This window comes from Nerophis ophidion, linkage group LG16 (genome assembly GCF_033978795.1).
Source record: "Nerophis ophidion isolate RoL-2023_Sa linkage group LG16, RoL_Noph_v1.0, whole genome shotgun sequence".
In the NCBI taxonomy this organism is placed as follows: Eukaryota; Metazoa; Chordata; class Actinopteri; order Syngnathiformes; family Syngnathidae; genus Nerophis; species Nerophis ophidion.
Genome location: NC_084626.1, coordinates 6194203 through 6216579, shown reverse-complemented (window position 1 = coordinate 6216579; position 22377 = coordinate 6194203). Strand labels below are relative to the sequence as shown.

Here is a 22377-nt window from a genome sequence, read left to right as displayed (position 1 = left end):
TTTGAGGACATGAAAGGATTTTAAGTGCGCCTTATAGTCCAAAAAACCCGATAGCACTAGGAATGGGCAATATGAACCAAAACTGATACCGCTGTATTTTTAGTCCGAATACTGGTATACGAGAAAAGATGCGCAGAAAATATCAAATAACAAAGGTACATAAAAAAGTACCGGTATAGTGGTATTGTCTTAAATATACACAGCTTTCTAAAATATACCATTATTTTAGTATTATATATACACCGCTTTCTAAAATATACGATTATTAAGTATAGTACCAGTACTGATACCGTGGTATTTTTAGTCCTAATACTGGTATACGAAAGAAGATGCGCAGAGAAGATCAAATAAAAAAGGCACATAAAAAAGTACCGGTATAGTGGTATTGTCTTAAATATACACCGCTTTCTAAAAAATATACCATTATTATAGTCTTAAATATACACCGCTTTCATAAATATACCATTATTAACTATAGTCTTAAACATACACCGCTTTCTAAAATATACCGTTATTAACTATAGTACCAGTACTGATACCGCGGTATTTTTAGTCTTAATACTGGTATACGAGAGAAGATGCGCAGAGAAGATCAAATAACAAAGGCACATAAAAAAGTATCGGTATAGTGGTATTGTCGTAAATATACACCGCTTTCTAAAATATACCATTATTATAGTCTTAAATATACACCGTTTTCTAAAATATACCATTATTAACTATAGCACCAGTACCGATACCGCGGTATTTTTAGTCCTAATACTGGTATACGAGAGAAGATGTGCAGAGAAGATCAAATAACAAAGGCACATAAAAAAGTACCGGTGTAGTGGTATTTTCTTAAATATACACCACTTTCTAAAATATACCATTATTATAGTCTTAAATATACACCGCTTTCTAAAATATACCATTATTAACTATAGTCTTAAACATACACCGCGTTCTAAAATATACCGTTATTATAGTCTTAAATATACACCGTTTTCTAAAATATACCATTATTAACTATAGTCTTAAACATACACCGCTTTCTAAAATATACCGTTATTAACTATAGTACCATTACTGATACCGCGGTGTTTTTAGTCCTAATACTGATATACGAGAGAAGATGCGCAGACAAGATCAAATAACAAAGGCACATAAAAAAGTACCGGTGTAGTGGTATTGTCTTAAATATACACCGTTTTCTAAAATATACCATTATTAACTATTGTCTTAAACATACACCGCTTTCTAAAATATACCGTTATTAACTATAGTACCAGTACTGATACCGCGGTGTTTTTAGTCCTAATACTGATATACGAGAGAAGATGCGCAGAAAAGATCAAATAACAAAGGCACATAAAAAAGTATCGGTGTAGTGGTATTGTCGTAAATATACACCGCTTTCTAAAATATACCATTATTATAGTCTTAAATATACACCGCTTTCTAAAATATACCATTATTAACTATAGTCGTAAACATACACCGCTTTCTAAAATATACCGTTATTAACTATAGTACCATTACTGATACCGCGGTGTTTTTAGTCCTAATACTGATATACGAGAGAAGATGCGCAGACAAGATCAAATAACAAAGGCACATAAAAAAGTACCGGTGTAGTGGTATTGTCTTAAATATACACCGTTTTCTAAAATATACCATTATTAACTATAGTCTTAAACATACACCGCTTTCTAAAATATACCATTATTAACTATAGTCTTAAATATACACCGCTTTCTAAAATATACTGTTATTATAGTCTTAAATATACACCGTTTTCTAAAATATACCATTATTAACTATAGTCTTAAACATACACCGCTTTCTAAAATATACCGTTATTAACTATAGTACCAGTACTGATACCGCGGTGTTTTTAGTCCTAATACTGATATACGAGAGAAGATGCGCAGACAAGATCAAATAACAAAGGCACATAAAAAAGTACCGGTGTAGTGGTATTGTCTTAAATATACACCGTTTTCTAAAATATACCATTATTATAGTCTTAAATATACACCATTTTCTAAAATATACCATTAGTAACTATAGTACCAGTACCGATACCGCGGTATTTTTAGTCCTAATACTGGTATACGAGAGAAGATGTGCAGAGAAGATCAAATAACAAAGGCACATAAAAAAGTACCGGTGTAGTTGTATCGTCTTAAATATACACCGCTTTCTAAAATATACCATTATTATAGTCTTAAATATACACCGCTTTCTAAAATATACCATTATTAACTATAGTCTTAAACATACACCGCTTTCTAAAATATACTGTTGTTATAGTCTTAAATATACACCGTTTTCTAAAATATACCATTATTAACTATAGTTTTAAACATACACCGCTTTCTAAAATATACCGTTATTAACTATAGTACCAGTACTGATACCAGGGTATTTTTAGTCCTAATACTGGTATACGAAAGAAGATGCGCAGAGAAGATCAAATAACAAGGGCACATAAAAAAGTACCGGTATAGTGGTATTGTCTTAAATATACACCGCTTTCTAAAAAATATACCATTATTATAGTCTTAAATATACACCGCTTTCATAAATATACCATTATTAACTATAGTCTTAAACATACACCGCTTTCTAAAATATACCGTTATTAACTACAGTACCAGTACTGATACCGCGGTATTTTTAGTCTTAATACTGGTGTACGAAAGAAGATGCGCAGAGAAGATCAAATAACAAAGGCACATAAAAAAGTACCGGTATAGTGGTATTGTCTTAAATATACACCGCTTTCTAAAAAATATACCATTATTATAGTCTTAAATATACACCGCTTTCATAAATATACCATTATTAACTATAGTCTTAAACATACACCGCTTTCTAAAATATACCGTTATTAACTATAGTACCAGTACTGATACCGCGGTATTTTTAGTCTTTATACTGGTATACGAGAGAAGATGCGCAGAGAAGATCAAATAACAAAGGCACATAAAAAAGTACCGGTGTAGTGGTATTGTCTTAAATATTGTCTAAAATATACCATTATTATAGTCTTAAATATACACCGTTTTCTAAAATATACCGTTATTAACTGTAGTACCGGTACATTGTCCAGCCCTAGGTACCGCTTATAAATTGATGCATCTTGGCTGTGTGAAACCAGCTGAGCCATCTTCAGTAATGACACCTTAACGCCCTCAGCAAGCCTTCAACGCCACGGCAGTGGTCCGCCACATGAGGCGTCTTCAGCTGGGCACCAACCAGGACGGACCCCACCAAGCGAACCTCCCGAGCCCGTGTCGAGATCACCGACTGCTGCCGGGTGAAGACCCTCAACTTGCAGGTAGTCTAATTTTAGCATTTTTCCAGTTGTTTTCAGGGAGGCCGCCACATCAAGGCGTCACTAGGTGGTGCTGCTGTTCACACTATTTTAGATTTAATACAGAGCTCATTCAATTTTGTTTCTTTGTTACATGTTTTTTTTTTTATACATTTGGGAAAATTAAAAATAAAAACTTTTCAAGTTGTCATTATGGGCATTGTGTGTAGAATTTTGAGGACAACTATGAATTGTTATTCCATTTTGGAATAAGGCTGCGACTTAACAAAATGTGGAATACTTGAATCCCATACGATCCAGTCTGGGTTGGAAGAAGTATGAAGATCCCCAAGGCTCCTTTTATTTCCATTATAGTGATGACAATGATAACAATTTTTTTATTTATTTATATTATTGTATTATTATTATTTGACATCCAGCATCAGACATTCCAATCCATTACATCATATTCACACACATCATAAATCTGTTGTCTGCCCTAAATGTCAAAATATTTTTACTTTTTTTTTGCAAAAGAAGCCATTACTTAGTTTATTTCTTTAGTCAGGGGTTAAGTCAACATTTTTACATCCTCATATTTATAAATTGACAATTCTACAGACCGAAAAGGTTCAGGCTGAAGTGAAGCACTTTTCTTTGGCTTAAGCCTTTTAACAAACAAACATCAGGCTATGATCTTGAGCTTCATCGTCATGTGATAATCATGTATTTTAGACAACATCTTGTACACAGCATAAAAATATACACTAAGTAAATACACAGACCAAAAATGATGTAATGTTCATGTACACTCGTAGATGTTGAGTTTGAGTTTATTTTGAACATGCAAACATGCAACATGATACATCACAATTTCCAGTTTCTCTTATCAACATGTTTGAAAAGGAGTGCAACAACATTTAACTTGAACCACAAACCTGTTCAAGATTAGACAAATATTGTACAGGGAGACAGAACAGGAAAAGTGATGAGTCGCCATTTACCCCACCCCGTAAAAGGCGGGAAAGCAGAGAGATGCTGGGGTAGGATGAGTAAAAAAAAAAAGTTGATCTCAGACTGGAACTCAGAGACAGACTGGGGCCGAAAAAAAAACCTGATGGTCGATAAGCACATGTAAACATTTTACACAGAAGCCACAAGACTTGCAACAGGAGGGGAAGGGGCAGGCATCCGGTTCAAAGCTGCCAGACACTAGGGGCACTGCTTCGTTGTCTGTCATACCAGGTGAGGTGAAGCGGTGGGAATGGCGTGGGCTGGCGATGAGGGTTATGTTCGCATATGTGCCATGGTTCATAGTGTGTGTGTTAAGTCTGGAGGCCTGGAGTCGGACTGCAGGCGGTGGCAAAGGAACAGAGTTTATCTTTCCAGGTGTATGTATATATATATATATATATATATATATATATATATATATATATATATATATATGTATACAAACCCAGTTTCCATATGAGTTGGGAAATTGTGTTGAATGTAAATATAAATGGAATACATGATTTGCAAATAATTTCGATGAATTTAGAACCATGTATGGTGATGCTTCTTCAAGCTTTTCTTTTAATCAACTAACTGGAGTAATTAGGAAGAGATGGAAACAAATAATTAATTATGCAACTACTAAATTACTAGTTTGTAAACCTCTAATAAGAAATTCTAGTTGGCAAAAAGGAGCTAAAATAAATAAATAAAAATATAATTTTTATTTAATAAAGAAATCTTTGAAGGCTGTCCCATACAACACATATGGAATTCAAACGAATCTACAAAACTACTATCGATGTGCAAAATTGTTATTTTCAAATTAAAATTACTTATAACTTCTTACCCATGGGGAAAATGTTAAAACTATGGAATAGGATGTTGTTAGGAATCTGAATCCACCCTGCATTTGTTTTGGTATTAGTCATATTGTGTCATCTTTTTGGGTGCAAGTTGAAAAAATGTGTTCAAGGATTGGTTTGTTTATGAAGCGTGATGTAGTTTCTGTTATATTATTGTTAAGGCCAAAAATAGATATTCACTTAGTATTATTTTCTTTAAAACATTTATTCAGTATTTTGTAACTTTCGAAAGACACATGATTGACAACGATAATGATGCCAAAAAACATAAAAAACAGATGGGAAATCCTTTAAGGCTTATTGTGAAAATGTAATTATGTTTATAGATATGCAACAACAGCAACATATATGCTATCTGTTGTTGTGTTCCCTATTTTTGAGTGTACAAAATGAAGGTGTGTGTTGTTGAGTCTGACTTGGACATAATATGGACTATACACAAATGCTTTTTATGAAAATGTAATTTTTTTTTATAAATTATATGCAATCTGTCGTTTCCCTATTTTTGTTGTTGTACATGGATGAGGGTGTGTGTTGCTGAGCCCGACTTGGACACTATCTAACTTAATTAACTACCTGGTCTGGTGAATATAAGGTCCTTTTTTATTTTATAAATAAAATAAAATAAAATAAATAAATAAAAAACAAACAAAAAACATTTTCTTGGATAAAAAAGAAAGTAAAATGATATAAAACAAATACATAAAAAATTGTAATTAATGATAATGTTAGTGGACCGGCGGCACACACAATCATGTGTGCTTCAGGGACTGGGTCCCTTGCAGACTTTGTTGTCTATGTTGTGGGAACCAGAATTTTGGTAGCAGAAAGAAACAACCCTTTTTTTGTATGAGTGGGTGTAGATGAGTGTGAATGGGGGAGGGGGGGTTGGGGTGGGGGGGTTTGATGCACTAATTGAAAGTGTATCTTGTATATTTTTATGTTGATTTAATAAAATAAAATAAATTAAAAAAAGTTGGGAAAGGTGGCAATAAATACTGATAAAGTTGAGGAATGCTCATCAAACACTTATTTGGAACATCCCACAGGTGTGCAGGCTAATTGGGTATAAAAACAGCTTCCCAAAAACAGAAAGGATGGGTCGAGGTACACCCCTTTGTCCACAACTGCATGAGCAAATAGTCAAACAGTTTAAGAACAACGTCTCTCAAAGTGCAATTGCAACATCTACGGTCCATAATATCATCAAAAGGTTCAGAGAATCTGGAGAAATCAGTCCACGTAAGCGGCATGGCCGGAAACAATAAATGACCAATACCTTCGATCCCTCAGACGGCACTGTATCAAAAACCGACATCAATCTCTAAAGGATATCACCACATGGGCTCAGGAACACTTCAGAAAACCACTATCACTAAATACAGTTTGTTGCTACATCTGTAAGTGCAAGTTAAAGCTCTACTATGCAAAGCGAAAGCCATTTATCAACAACATCCAGAAACGCCGCCAGGTTCTCTGGGCCTGAGATCATCTAAAATGGACTGATGCAAAGTGGAAAAGTGCTCTGTGGTCTGACAAGTCTATCCATCCATTTTCTACCGCTTATTCCCTTTGGGGGGCGCTGGCGCGTATCTCAGCTACAATCGGGTGGAAGGCCTGGTACACCCTGGACAAGTCGCCACGTCATCGCAGTCTGACAAGTCCACATTTCAAATTGTTTTTAGAAATATTCGACATTGTGTCATCCGGACCAAAGGGGAAGCGAACCATCCAGACTGTTATCGACGCAAATTTCAAAAGCCAGCATCTGTGATGGTATGGGGGTGCATTAGTGTCTCAGGCATGGGTAACTTGCACATCAACATTAAGGCTGAAAGGTACATACATGTTTTGGAACAACATATGCTGCCATCTAAGCGCTGTCTTTTTCATGGACGCCCCATCTTATTTCAGCAAGTCAATGCCAAGCCACATTCAGCACTTGTTACAACACCGTGGCTTCGTAAAAAAAAGAGTGCGGGTATTTTCCTGGCCCGCCTGCAGTCTAGACCTGTCTCCCATCGAAAATGTGTGGCACATTATGAAGCGTGAAATACGACAGCGGAGACCCCGGACTGTTGAACGACTTAAGCTATCTGTCAAGCAAGAATGGGAAATAATTCCACTTTCAAAGCTTCAACATTTAGTTTCCTCAGTTCCCAAACCTTTATTGAGTGTTGTTAAAAAGAGAGGTGATGTAACACAGTGGTGAACATGCCCTTTCCCAACTATTTTGGCACGTGTTGCAGCCATGAAATTCTAAGTTAATTATTATTTGCAAAAAAAAATAAAGTTTATGAGTTTGAACATCAAATATTTTGTCTTTGTAGTGCATTCAACTGAATATGGGTTGAAAAGGATTTGCAAATAATTGTATTCCGTTTATATTTACATCTAACACAATTTCCCAACTCATATGCAAACGGGGTTTGTATATAAAACATAATACATATTGTTGTGAAGTTGTCTTTTACTACATTATATATATACTTGCAGTGTGCATATTGTGCATATTACATATTGTTATGAATGTGTCTGTTACTATATTATATATATATATATATATATATATATATATATATATATATACATGCAGTGTGTATATTGTACATATTACATATTGTTATGAAGGTGTCTGTGACTACATTATATACCGTATATATATATATATATATATATATATATATATATATATATATATATATATATATATATATATATATATATACTTGCAGTGTGTATATTGTACATATTACATATTGTTATAAAGGTGTCTATTACTACATTATATATATTTGCAGTGTGTGTCTTGTACACACTTCATTGTTATGAAGGTTTCTGTTACCACATTATATATATATATATTTGTGTATATATATATATATATATACACACATATATATACTTGCAGTATGTATATAAAACATGTTACATATTGTTATGAAGGTGTCCGTTACTACATTATTTATATATATATATATATATATATATACTTGCAGTGTGTATATTGCACATATTACATTATTGTTTGAAGGTGTCTATTACTACATTATATGTATTTGCAGTGTGTGTATTGTACACTCTTCATTGTTATGAAGGTGTCTGTTAATACATTATATATATATATATATATATATATATATATATATATATATATATATATATATATATACTTGCAGTATGTATATAACACATGTTACATAATGTTATGAAGGTGTCTCTTACTACATTATATATATTTGCAGTGTGTGTATTGTACACTCTTCATTGTTATGAAGGTGTCTGTTAATACATTTTATATATATATATATATATATATATATATATATATATATATGTATATATATATATATACATATATATATATGTATATATATTTGTATGTATATGTATATATATATATATATATATATGTATATATATACATATATATACTTGCAGTATGTATATAAAACATGTTACATATTGTTATGAAGGTGTCTGTTACTACATTATATATATATATACAGTATATGTATCCATGTTTGTATATATATATGCATTTATATATATATATTTGCAGTATGTATATAAAACATGTTCCATATTGTTATGAAGGTGTCTGTTACTACATTTTAAATATACACTTGCAGTGTGTATATAAAACTTTAATGAAAAGTTGTTTTCGAGGCTTTTGAAGGCTACAGCGGTGACTCCATTAGCCGCATCTTCCAAGGATTTTTTTTAATCATCTCTAAAATCATTTAAAAAAGTCAAATGTCTTCTTCTCTCTCATGATTGTGAACGATTGGCAACATTCCCAAAAATAAAAATGCAGTTCCCCTTTAAATTTGTTGCCATCCTTACCATACGTGTGACTTTTTATTGTCTTCCAGAGTCTTGCTCCGAGGCGGGCTGCTCCCAGGCCGTGGACGACGACGGCGTGGACCCTCTGTCCAACTGCAGCTACCGCTGCCACCCGACTAGTCGGGTGTGATCCCCGCGCCGCCTAACTGCCTCATTGACCCCAGTGATTTTTTTCTCCATTTTTTAACTCCCTCGGTGGAACCGGAGGTAGCGACTCCCCCCCGTCTCCCCCGTCCTCACGTCTTGGTCGGGAGTAAGCCGTGGTTCCATTCTGTCGCCTGCAGGGGGAGCGGGTCTGTCCGGCCTGGGAAGGGAGGCAGGAGATGGGAAGATGGTGACGGCTATGACGACTCGTCGTGGTGGCCGGGCTGGGAGTTTGTGCAAAAGGAAGGCGGGGGAAAGATTGTTTATTTCCGAAGCGGGACGGAGCTGAGACTATTTTAATGCGGCCTGCGCTATTGTGGCTATTTGTTTCGTGCATGATCAAGGAGAGGAAGTCCCCGAGCATGTTTTTCTTATCTTCTCAAATATGCCCTGCTTTTTTGCGTCTTGGATGGGAGCCTTTGAATGTACCGCACCCGATGGAAGTGACCGCAAAGCGAGCACGGATCTGTCCGAGAACACAATCGGTGACCTTTATGCAAAATTCCATCGTTAGCATGTAGCCTTTTATGAAATGGTGTTTTTTTCCGTGCAGCTGTGGAAAAGGCTTCCCCCTTTCCGCTTTCTCTCGTCCTCTTTAACCGCGCCAGCGCAGGGATCTCATCTTCGTCTACGGTGCCTTTAGTGTGCGAAGGGTTTATCGTCACGCGGGTTGTCTTTCTTGCACAATCCCCCGTATGTTTTGTAACAATCACGTTTGTAACTTCGCCCGCCAGAGGCTAGTTTTACCTTTACTTTTTAAATATAAGCTGATTTTTAATGTCGTTTTAAGCCTAAAGTTAAATAATGTGTGGATGCAAAAAAAAATTCATATATATGCATCTGTCGCTGTGTACTGTAACTATCCTGCCATCTTTTCCTTTTACGTTCTTCACTCTTTTTGAAATATGCACCTCGCGCAAGAATCTCGCAGTGTAAATAGTTAAGTACCGTATTTTCCGGACTATAAGCCGCACCCACCAAAATTTTGAAGAAGTACATATTTTTAAATATATAAGCCGCACCTGACTATAAGCCGCCCATATATACTGGTAGGAAATGTCCTGTAAATGTTTATTTACACACATTAATTGTTTCCAAACGGAATCAGTGACAGGGCAGTAAAAAGGCCGATCAAACAAAACAGAAGTCATCGTCAAAACCAGCTCTCCAATCGGCTTAACACACTGGATAACTCCACGGTCATGTTTTGGTGAGTTTACTAAGGAACTTGTGAAACTGAAACAATACAGAAAAAATGCCGTAAAGTTAATAGTACTAACACAGACACGTAAAATACTCAAAATATAGTAGAACATCCTAGGACATCCTTAAACACAACCATGTAAAAAAATCCTGGGTACATGTAAGACACTATGGAATATTGTGGAACATCCTAGGACATCTTTAAACACAACCATGTAATATATCCTGGTACATGTTAGACACCGTGGAATATTGTAGAACGTCCTAGAACTTCTTAAAACACAACAATGTAAGACATCACCTTAATTGTTTCCAAATGGATTCCGAAACAGGGCAGTAAAACGGCCGATCAAACAAAACAGAAGTCATCGTCAAAGCTCGCTCTTCATTCGGCTAAACAGACTCAATAATACCAAGATGATGTGTTGGTGAGTTTACTAACGAATTTGTGAAACCGAAACAATACGGAAAAAAATGCCATGAAGTTAATAATACTAACATAGACACTCGTAAAAAACTCGGAATATTGTAGAACATCCTCGAACATCTCAAAACACAACAATGTAATACATCCTTAAGCATAACCTTTTAAAAAAATCCTGGTACATGTTATACACCGTGGAATATTGTAGAACATCCTAGGACCTTTTAAAACACAACAATGTAAGACATCACCTTAATTGTTTCCCAACAGAGTCCGTGACAGGGCAGTAAAACAGTCGATCAAACAAAACAGAAGTCATCGTCAAAGCTAATACTTCAATCGGCTAAACATACTGTATAACTCCACTGTGATATTTTGGTGAGCTTACTAAGGAATTTGTGAAACAGAAAGAATGCCATAGAGTTAATAATATTAACACAAACACTCGTAAAAGTGTTAGCACGCTAACTACGCTCACTTGATTACATTACAAAAACCTTTGCAAATATGCATAATAAAACACTCCCGCAGACATCACACATGGGATGGTTTAGTAGCATTGTTGTAGTTATATTGTAGTTTAATAGAATTGTTGTAGTTATATTGTAAAACTTACAAACCTTGCTTGGCGCGATGAATGAAAAATGCATGAGTAGGAATGCTATGGACAGGAAGTACATTGTCAACCTGCAGTGAGCGACTTCGTCCAAAAGATGGCGCCGTAGCACAAACAATGACACACCTTTTCAGCGTCTCTGTAAGCGGTAGAAAATGGATGGATGGATGGATGGATGTTGGTGTGATATGAAAACTATTTGGTAAAAACAAAACTTAGAAAAACGGAAGAAAACCCCATAAATTAGCCACACCGTTCTATAAGCCGCAGGGTTCAAAGTTTAGGGGAAAAGTAGCGACTTATAGTCCGGAAAATACAGTAAGTTATTATGGTCTTGTGTTGAGAGCAGAGAGGGACTTTAATGCATGTTGTAATACTTTAAAAATGGTACGAATGTTCTAGATCAGTGGTTCTCAAACATTTTTCACCAAGTACCACCTCAAAAAACACGCTCACACCACCATAATGACCAATATTAAAATCCAGTAGCGTAGTAGGCCTAAGTATTGATTAAAAACAAGTACATGTAATATGTTTGGCCACTGTAACATCACACACAGTTTGAACAGCAATACTGTGTTTGGATATTTAATTACATTAATTGCTCGTGGCACTGGTGGTCCACGCACCACAGTTTGAGAATCACTGAATCACAGCAAACACCTGTGGTACTCATGTGGCGGTGTGCAAACAAACTGTGATCCATAAGGGTCGGAGAACTACCATGGAACCTCTCAAGTCGGACACCCTCAAAAGTGCCACAAGTCCAAGTTCAAACACAAAAGAAACCCTCAACCCTAACTTGGAGTTCAATTCATAATTATCGGTGACATCTGCAAATCACATTAGACTTCAAATATTACAGAGTTTCTATAGAGTTACGTGCACAAGCAATACCTATAAAACACCACCAGGTGGCAGTATTGCTCTCAAAACACCTTCCTGTTTGAAACATGTCTCTCCTCAAAGGGTGTGTCATTAGTTGGGCTGGGGATTTTTAGGCACCACACGATTCGATTCTTAGGGGTAACAATTAATTGATTTTTGATCGTTTTAATCATTTAAGAATCGTGATTCATTCGGAGAAAACAAACAAACAAGGCAATACCTATAAAATACCACCAGGTGGCAGTATTGCTCTCCAAACGCCTTCCTGTTTGAAACATGTCTCTCTTCAAAGGATGTGTCGATAGTAGAGCTGGGGATTTTGGGGCACCACACTATTTGATTCTTAGGGGTAACGATCGATTTTTGATAGTTTAAGAATCGTGATTAATTTAGGGAAAAAAAACAAGCAATACCTATAAAACACCACCAGGTGACAGTATTGCTCTCCAAACACCTTCCTGTTTGAAACATGTCTCTCTTTAAAGGCCTATTGAAATTAGATTTTCTTATTTAAACGGGGATAGCAGGTCCATTCTATGTGTCATACTTGATCATTTCGCGATATTGCCATATTTTTGCTGAAAGGATTTAGTAGAGAAAATCGACGATAAAGTTTGCCACTTTTGGTACTTCCTGAAAAAGCCTCGCCTTTACCGGAAGTCGCAGACGATGACGTCACAAGTGTGGGGGCTCCTCACATATTCACATTGATTTTAATGGACCCTCCAACAGAAACAGTTATTCGGACCGAAAAAACGACAATTTCCCCATTAATTTGAGCGAGGATGAAAGATTTGTGTTTGAAGATATTGATAGCGACGGACAAGAAAAAAAACAAAAAAAAAACGCGATAGCATTGGGACGTATTCCGATGTTTTTAAACACATTTACTAGGTTAATTCTGGGAAATCCCTTATCCTTCTATTGTGTTGCTAGTGTTTTAGTGAGTTTAATAGTACCTGATAGTCGGAGGGGTTTGTCGACGGGTGTCTTGATGCCAATGTCTCAGGGGTGTCGACGGCAGCTGTACGGACGACACAAGCTCAGCTGATATCCGGTAAGTGGAGACTTTTTAACCTAATTTTCTCACCGTAACCTGCGGGTTGACATTCGGTTGGGATCCATGTTCGCTTGACCGCACTCTGATCCATAGGAAAGTTTCAGCTCTGGGAATTTTAAACAAGGAATCACCGTGTGTTTGTGTGGCTAAAGGCTAAAGCTTCCCAACTCCATGTTGCTACTGTGACTTCTCCAATATTAATTGAACAAATTGCAAAAGATTCAGCAACACAGATCTCCAAAATACTGTGTAATTATGCCGTTAAAGCAGATGACTTTTACCTGTGTGTGTGCGTAGCGCTCATACTTCTTTAAAACGCGTGACGTCCTGCGTACACGTCATCATTACACGACGTTTCCAAGACGAAACTCCCGGGAAATTTTAAATTGTAATTTGGTAAACTAAAAAAGCCGTATTGGCATGTGTTGCAATGTTAATATTTCATCATTGATATATAAACTATCAGACTGCGTGGTGGGTAGTAGTAGGTTTCAGTAGGCCTTTAAAGGGTGTGTCATTAGTTGGGCTGGGCACCACACGATTCGATTCTTAGTGGTAACAATTAATCGATTTGGTTTAATCGTTTCAGAATCGTTACAAGTAAGAATCGCGATTCATTCATAAAATATATATTTATATATATATGTATATTGGAAAACAAACAGGAAGTCGACCATCTTGGCTACCGTCTGTTATTTCTCGGCCAAAGACCAGGGTAGGACTTCAACAAACTCCTCCTCGGGACTTTGACCAGATGTGCCGCGGTTGGAATGACGGACACTATACAGATGGGCGATTAAAAATTGCGAAGGAGTTCCGCCGACGCCATAGAATGTGGGCGTGGCATGGCGTCTAAATTAGATCTGATGGTTCGCCTGTCTATCTGTGTTGGCCCTGCGATGAGGTGGCGACTTGTCCAGGGTGTACTCCGCCACCCGCCCGAAATGCGGCTGAGATAGGCTCCAGCACCCCCCGGCAACCCTGAACTGGAAAAGCGGTAGGAAAATGGATGGATGGATGGATGGATGGGTTTGCCACAGAACTTTCAACATTTATTACTCAGCTCAATTCCGATCTTGATCGGAATTGGTACACACGCGACACCCCAAAGTTGTATACTGGACTCGGTACCTAGTAGTATCCGTCGGTAGTGGGCGGAAAAAACTTCCCCATAACCATCAAACGGTCTTTACCGCACTTGAGATGATATGAACTACCAATATCGCCCCCTTGTGGTGGAAAACTGTTAATGGTCGTAACTTCCCTCCACATGTTCCGATCTTCCTGGGATTTTGGATGATGAGTCTAAACACCGGGAAGGACTTGACTGCATTCTACTTGATTTAGTTGCAAAATATACAGCAGGTTACTACGAATGTATTTATTGGCTTGTGTAGGTTTTTAAAAAAATCTAGTCTTAACACAAGAATTGTGAACAACTTGGAGTATTATAGGATGCCTTGTGCATGACTATGGAGGTTCCACTGTAAGTTTTCAGACACATGAAAAAGTCTTAACTTGATGGCACCGCTTTAAGATATATAGATATATACATTTTTCACGGTATATGTTTTAAGCTTTACTCGGCATTTCTGTAGGATAACTGGTCGTGTAGTCGGACTGCAACTGTGAAGTTGTTCAACTGTAACTTTTCAGGGTTTTCCAGTGATTCAGTCAATATGGTGTTTGAAAATACTCAACTGGCGACATTTTCTTGATAAACCACGTGGTTTAGTAACAACTCGGGATGGGAATTGCTAAGAGTTTTCCAGTTCCGGTTTTGCTTAACAATTTCGGTTCCTTAACGGTTCTCTTATCGAGTTTTATTCGGGGGAAAAAAAGAGGGTGGATTAGCCTCAATCGGGTCGGGTTCAGAGGTAACATGACCTTAAGGCAGTGGTTCTCAACCCTTTTACAGTGAACATTGTTTTAATTCAAGTACCCCCTAATCAGAGCAAAGCATTTTTGGTTGAAAAAAAAAGATAAATAGGTAAAATACAGAACTATGTCATCAGTTTCTGATTTATTAAATTGTATAACAGTGCAAAATATTGCTCATTTGTAGTGGTCTTTCTTGAACTATTTGGAAAGAAATATATAAAAATAACTAAAAACTTGTTGAAAAATAAACAAGTGATTCAATTATAAATAAAGATTTCTACACATAGAAGTAATCATCAACTTAAAGTGCCCTCTTTTGGGATTGTAATAGAGATCCATCTGGATTTATGAACTTAATTCTAAACATTTCTTCACAAAAAAAGAAATATTTAACATCAATATTTATGGAACATGTCCACAAAAAAATCTACCTGACAACACTGAATATTGCATTGTTGTTGTTTTTTTTCCCGCAGTTTATGAACTTACATTCATATTTTGTTGAAGTATTATTCAATAAGTATATTTATGAAGGATTTTTTAATTGTATCCCTTAGCATATCTTCAAGTACCCCCAGGGGTACACATACCCCCATTAGATAACCACTACCTTAAGGAACCTAAAGTGAGGTCACGTACGTAGTTCAGAAGAAAAAAATGGTAACTTTGCTCTGACTACATTGAGCGTTCACCTACCGGAAATCAGGAGCACCGTGGCAAAACTGTGAAAGCTTTCGAGCACAACCCAAAATGTTGAAAGAGCCATATTGGAGCAAAATTACAAAAACTAATCTGTCTGGAGCCGCCAAAAAAATAAAAAAGCCTTATATAACCGTTAGAGGGCTTCACGGTGGCAGAGGGGTTAGTGTGTCTGCCTCACAATACGAAGGTCCTGCAGTCCTGGGTTCAAATCCAGGCTCGGGATCTTTCTGTGTGGAGTTTGCATGTTCTCCCCGTGAATGCGTGGGTTCCCTCCGGGTACTCCGGCTTCCTCCCACTTCCAAAGACATGCACCTGGGGATAGGTTGATTGGCAACACTAAATTGGCCCTAGTGTGTGAATGTGAGCGTGAATGTTGTCTGTCTATCTGTGTTGGCCCTGCGATGAGGTGGCGACTTGTCCAGGGTGTACCCCGCCTTCCGCCCGATTGTAGCTGAGATAGGCGCCAGCGCCCCCCGTGACCCCGAAAGGGAACAAGCGGTAGAAAATGGATGGATGGATGGATAACCGTTAGAATGAAAGCAGCACATGATGTAAGTGTCTATTTTAGCTATATTAGCCTGAAATCCAGGAAAATTGGGAGGGTTGGCAAGTATGGGACACACACATCTATACCTTTAGAATTTCTAAGACCTCTGAAAAGCTTCCGTTTTACTAATGTTTTGCAATGTTGTAAAAATGTATAGAATAAATAATATCTGTGTAAGCCATTATCATAATGGTTTTATGCTGTGCATTCACGCACAGCATAAAACGTTTGGTGGACAAAATGAGACAAAGACGGAGTGGCATAAAACACGCTTTTCTGTGGCAGCGTTGGAGAAAGTCGTACATGTAAACAAACTACCATGCTTTCATTAACGTGGACCCCGACTTAAACAAGTTGAAAAATGTATTTGGGTGTTACCATTTAGTGGTCAATTGTACGGAATATGTACTGAACTGTGCAATCTATTAATAAAAGTTTCAATCAATCAATCAAAACGGTGAGTTTAATGACCGTCGAAATTAGTAGGACAGAACGTGGCCTGCCAAACACTCTCATCAGTGAAGCATGTTTAATATAAACAGTGGGTTTTGTAACAACTAGGGAGGTCTGTGTTATGTCTGTCCTTCTAGAGGAGGGGTCAGCAACCCGCGGCTCTGGAGCCGCATAGCGCCGCCCTAGTGGCACTCTGGAGCTTTTTCAAAAATATATGAAAATGCAAAAAGATGAGGGGGGAAAAACATTTTTTGTTTAAAAATGGTTTATGGAGGAGGACAAACACAAACCATCCTATTTGTTATAAAGCACACTGTTTATATTAAACATGCGTCATGGATTCGAGTATTTGGTGAGCGCCGTTTTGTCCTACTAATTTTGGCGGTCCGTGAACTCACTGTCGTTTGTTTACATGTATAACTTTCTCCGACTTCCTAAGACGTGTTTTATGCCACTTCTTTTTCCGTCTCATTTCGTCCACCAAACTTTTAACGTTGGGCTTGAATGCAAAAAGGTGAGTTTTGTTGATGTTATTGACTTATGTGGAGTGCTAATCAGACATATTTGGTCACTGCATGACTGCAAGCTAATCGATGCTAACATGCCATTTAGGCTAGCTGTATGTACATATTGCATCATTATGCCTCATTTGTAGGTATATTTGAGCTCATCTAGTTTCATTTAAGTCCTCATAATTAAATTTATATCTCATGACACACTATCTGTATGGAATATGGCTTTTATTTTTTTGCGGGTCCAGACAGATTTTTTTTTGTATTTTTGGTTCAATATGGCTTTGTCAACATTTTGGGTTGCCGACCCCTGTTCTAGAGTAACAATATTAAAACAAAACATTTTTTTTTTTTCTATTTTCCCACATTTTTGAAAAAGCTTCAGGGAGCGCCATATTGCGATCAGAACCGTTAAGAGAACCGCTTGACAAAGAAAGCGAGCCATTTTTTGAGGAATTGATACACGTCCGATTCCCATCCCTATTGACAAGGAAAGACTCTCTCCAACTGTTCTGAACTTCTGTTTCCGTGCACGTTGAGCAGGATAAGCCATTGCAGTCGCCAACCTGCTTGAAACGATGCCAAATTGACCCGATTTCAATTGATAAATGATTCTAATAAATGGCTATCCAAAAATGAGAGGTCATCAGAAAGGGAAACTGTAATGTTCTGACTGAGCTAGTTGGAAAGTTGTCCGCGCTGAGAACATTCCTGGTCATGAAACAATCAATAACCACGTAGCCATGACCTCACCGCTCGAGTCTGCGGTAGGAAAGTCGACGGACGGGGAGATGTTTTTACAAATATTTTCTGCTTTCAATTAGAAATGCTGTGATTTGTTTTCTTTCGGGGCGGAAAAGACGTAAACAGCGTCCTCTCACTTCGGGTTTACGTTTCAAGGATTTGTCGTGCAAACGTGTGAGTCATGAAAAATGTCGCCTTTTTCTTTCAACGGTGTTTTGAGCTGTACACACGGATGCAATGCATCGTGGGCTGTGGGGGAAAAAGTGGCTGTACGTGAAACACATTAAACTGGTCTATGCAGTATTCATGTGGGTTTTTGTCAAGTTTGAAGATTTGTTTTATTGCATTTAAATATGAAAAAAACCCATCATGGATGTTAAGATGAATTAAATGTAGCGGTGAAGGTTTCTTAAATCAAATTAAGAAAGTCTGGTAGCAGTGCGACCAAGTTAATCCTAAAAGCTACATGTTTGCTGCCATCTTGTGGACAATGTGAGTCAATCAGATCAATGACCCCTTGAAAGTATTCCTGGCAGAATTGCACAGCATTTACTTGAATGACACAATCCAAACAACCTTCCCTAGTCATGGTCCAAAAAAAAAAGTAACGTAAAAGTCAACACACGGACGCTGTACTTTGAAGGAAGTTCTGCAAATCGTCCAGACACCATAACAAAATTCGGAATTATACCCATCTAAATCCGTTATAGTGCATGATGGGAAACATGTAAAACACTTATCTATGTTTGCCGCATGTTAGCTTCTTGACATTTTTTTATTCATTACCTAAGAAGGTTGTCACGGAAGTAAATAAATCATATTAATTATACATCCATTATATTAAGGTAATATGTAGACACACGGTAAATGGGTTATAATTGTATAGCACTTTTATAACCTTCAAGGTACTCAAAGCGCTTCGACACTATTTCCACATTCACCCATTCACACACACACAGTCACCCACTAATGGCGGGAGCCCCCATGCAAGGAGCAAGGGAGAAGTGTCTTGCCCAAAGACACAACGGACGTGACTAGGATGGCGGGAGCTGGGATCGAACCTGGAACTCAAAAGTTGCTGTCATGGCCGCTCTACCACCCGAGCCTCAACATATGTGTGTGCGTGTTTATATATGTATGTGTGTGTTATATATATATATATATATATATATATATATATATATATATATATATAGCAAGAGAGAGAGACAGATACACACATGTATATATATATATATATAAATATATATATTAATTTAAGTGTGTGTATCTATATTTGTGTGTGTGTATATACGTATATATTTAAGTGTGTGTGTGTGAATGTGTGAACGTGTATATAGAGTGTGTATATACAGTGTATGTGTGTGTGTATATTTATAAAATGTGTGTGCATATGTGTATATAAAGATATATGTATACATCAATGTGTATATATACATATTTTTACACTTTTATGTATATACATACATATGTGAAAATATATATATGTGTATACACATATATGTATATAAATCCATCCATTTTCTACTGCACAAATGTATTAATATATATCAAAGTATATATATATATATATATATATATATATATATATATATATAAACATAGTGTGTGTATATATATATATATATTTAAGTGTGTGTATATATGTGTGTGAATATACATATATATATATATATATATATATATATATATATATATATATATATATAACTCTCCTGAAGGAATCAATAAAGTACTATCCATCTATCTATCTATCTATCTATATATATATATATATATATATATATATATATATATATATATATATATATATATGTATATATATATATATATATATATATATATATCAATCAATCAGTGTTTACTTATATAGCCGTAAATCACTAGTGTCTCAAAGGGCTGCACAAACCACAACACAAAGCACTACGACATCCTCGGTAGGCCCACATAAGGGCAAGGAAAACTCACACCCAGTGGGACGTCGGTGACAATGATGACTATGAGAACCTTGGAGAGGAGGAAAGCAATGGATGTGGAGCGGGTCTAACATGATACTGTGAAAGTTCAATCCATAATGGATCCAACACAGCAGCGAGAGTCCCGTTCACAGCGGAGCCAGCAGGAAAACATCCCGAGCGGAGGCGGATCAGCAGCGCAGAGATGTCCCCAACCGATACACAGGCAAGCAGTACATGGCCACCGGATCGGACTGGACCCCCTCCACAAGGGAGAGTGGGACATAGGAGAAAAAGAAAAGAAACGGCAGATCAACTGGTCTAAAAATGGAGTCTATTTAAAGGCTAGAGTATACAAATGAGTTTTAATGTGAGACTTAAATGCTTCTACTGAGGTGGCATCTCGAACTGTTACCGGGAGGGCATTCCTGAGTACTGGAGCCCGAATCAAAACGCTCTAAACCCGCAGACTTTTTTTGGGCTTTGGGAATCACTAATAAGCCGGAGTCCTTTGAACGCAGATTTCTTGCCGGGACATATGGTACAATACAATCGGCAAGATAGGATGGAGCTAGACCGTGTAGTATTTTATACGTAAGTAGTAAAACCTTAAAGTCACATCTTAAGTGCACAGGAAGCCAGTGCAGGTGAGCCAGTACAGGCGTAATGTGATCAAACTTTCTTGTTCTTGTCAAAAGTCTAGCAGCCGCATTTTGTACCAACTGTAATCTTTTAATGCTAGACATGGGGAGACCCGAAAATAATACGTTACAGTAATCGAGGCGAGACGTAACAAACGCATGGATAATGATCTCAGCGTCTTTAGTGAACAGAATGGAGCGAATTTTAGCGATATTACGGAGATGAAAGAAGGCCGTTTTAGTAACGCTTTTAATGTGTGACTCAAAGGAGAGAGTTGGGTCGAAGATAATACTCAGATTCCTTACCGTGTAGCCTTGTTTAATTGTTTGGTTGTCAAATGTTAGAGTTGTATTATTAAATAGAGGTCGGTGTCTAGCAGGACCAATAATCAGCATTTCCGTTTTTTTGGCGTTGAGTTGCAAAAAGTTAGCGGACATCCATTGTTTAATTTCATTAAGACACGCCTCCAACTGACTACAATCCGGCGTGTTGGTCAGCTTTATGGGCATGTAGAGTTGGGTGTCATCAGCATAACAGTGAAAGCTAACACCGTATTTGCGTATGATGTCACCTAGCGGCAGCATGTAGATGCTGAAGAGTGCAGGGCCAAGGACCGAACCCAGGGGAACTCCATACGTTACCTTAACGTAGTCCGAGGTCACATTGTTATGGGAGACGCACTGCATCCTATCAGTAAGATAAGAGTTAAACCAAGACAGGGCTAAGTCTGACATACCAATTCGTGTTTTGATACGTTCTAATAAAATATTATGATCGACGGTATCGAAAGCAGCGCTAAGATCGAGGAGCAGCAACATAGATGATGCATCAGAATCCATCGTTAGCAATAGATCATTAGTCATTTTTGCGAGGGCTGTCTCCGTGGAGTGATTTGCCCTGAAATAGGATTGAAAGGTTTCACATAGATTTTTAGACGCTAAGTGTTCATTTAACTGCTGTATGCGTGTATATATGTATGTGTGTATATAAACAGTCGTGGTCAAAAGTTTATATACGCTTGTAAAGCGTGGGTATTGTGACCAAACAGCTTAATTTTTGTTTCATCTAACCACATATCTTTCCTCCAGAAGGTCTTATCTTTGTCCATGCGATGTTGGATGAAGCAAAAATTTAGCCTTTTGGCCACAATACCCAGCAATATATTCGGAAGAAAAAAGGTGAGGCCTTTAATCCCAGAAACACCAATTCCTACCGTCAAGCATGGTAGTGGTAGTATTATGTTCTGGCCCTGTTTTGTTGCCAATGGAACTGGTGCTTTAAAGGAGGATTACCTCCAAATTCTTCAGGACAAGCTAAAATCATCATCCCGGAGGTTGGGTCTCGGGTGTTCCAACAGGATAATGACCCCAAACACACGTCAAAGTGGTAAAGGAATGGCTACATCAGACTACAATTAAGGTTTTAGAATGGCCTTCCCAAAGTCCTGACTTAAACGTGTGGACAATGCTGAAGAAACAAGTCCATGTCAGAAATCCAACAAATGTAGCTGAACTGCACCAATTTTGTCAAGAGCAGTGGTCAATAATTCAACCAGAATCTTGTGGATGGCTACCAAAAACCCCTTATTGCTGTGAAA

At 37.3% G+C, this 22377-nt stretch overlaps 1 protein-coding gene across 3 annotated transcripts in view; it reads left to right on the top strand.

Annotated features, from left to right (window-relative positions):
- Window positions 1-18486, top strand: part of camk1b (calcium/calmodulin-dependent protein kinase Ib) — a 171818-nt gene extending 153332 nt beyond the window's left edge. For all 3 annotated transcript variants that reach the window (XM_061922646.1, XM_061922645.1, XM_061922644.1), the window contains 2 exons: window positions 3184-3325; window positions 9039-18486. In XM_061922646.1, coding sequence (XP_061778630.1) covers window positions 3184-3325; window positions 9039-9139 — 243 coding nt within the window. In that variant the 3' untranslated portion in view covers window positions 9140-18486. The remainder of the gene's footprint in view (window positions 1-3183; window positions 3326-9038) is intronic.
- The last annotated feature ends 3891 nt before the right edge of the window (window positions 18487-22377 follow it).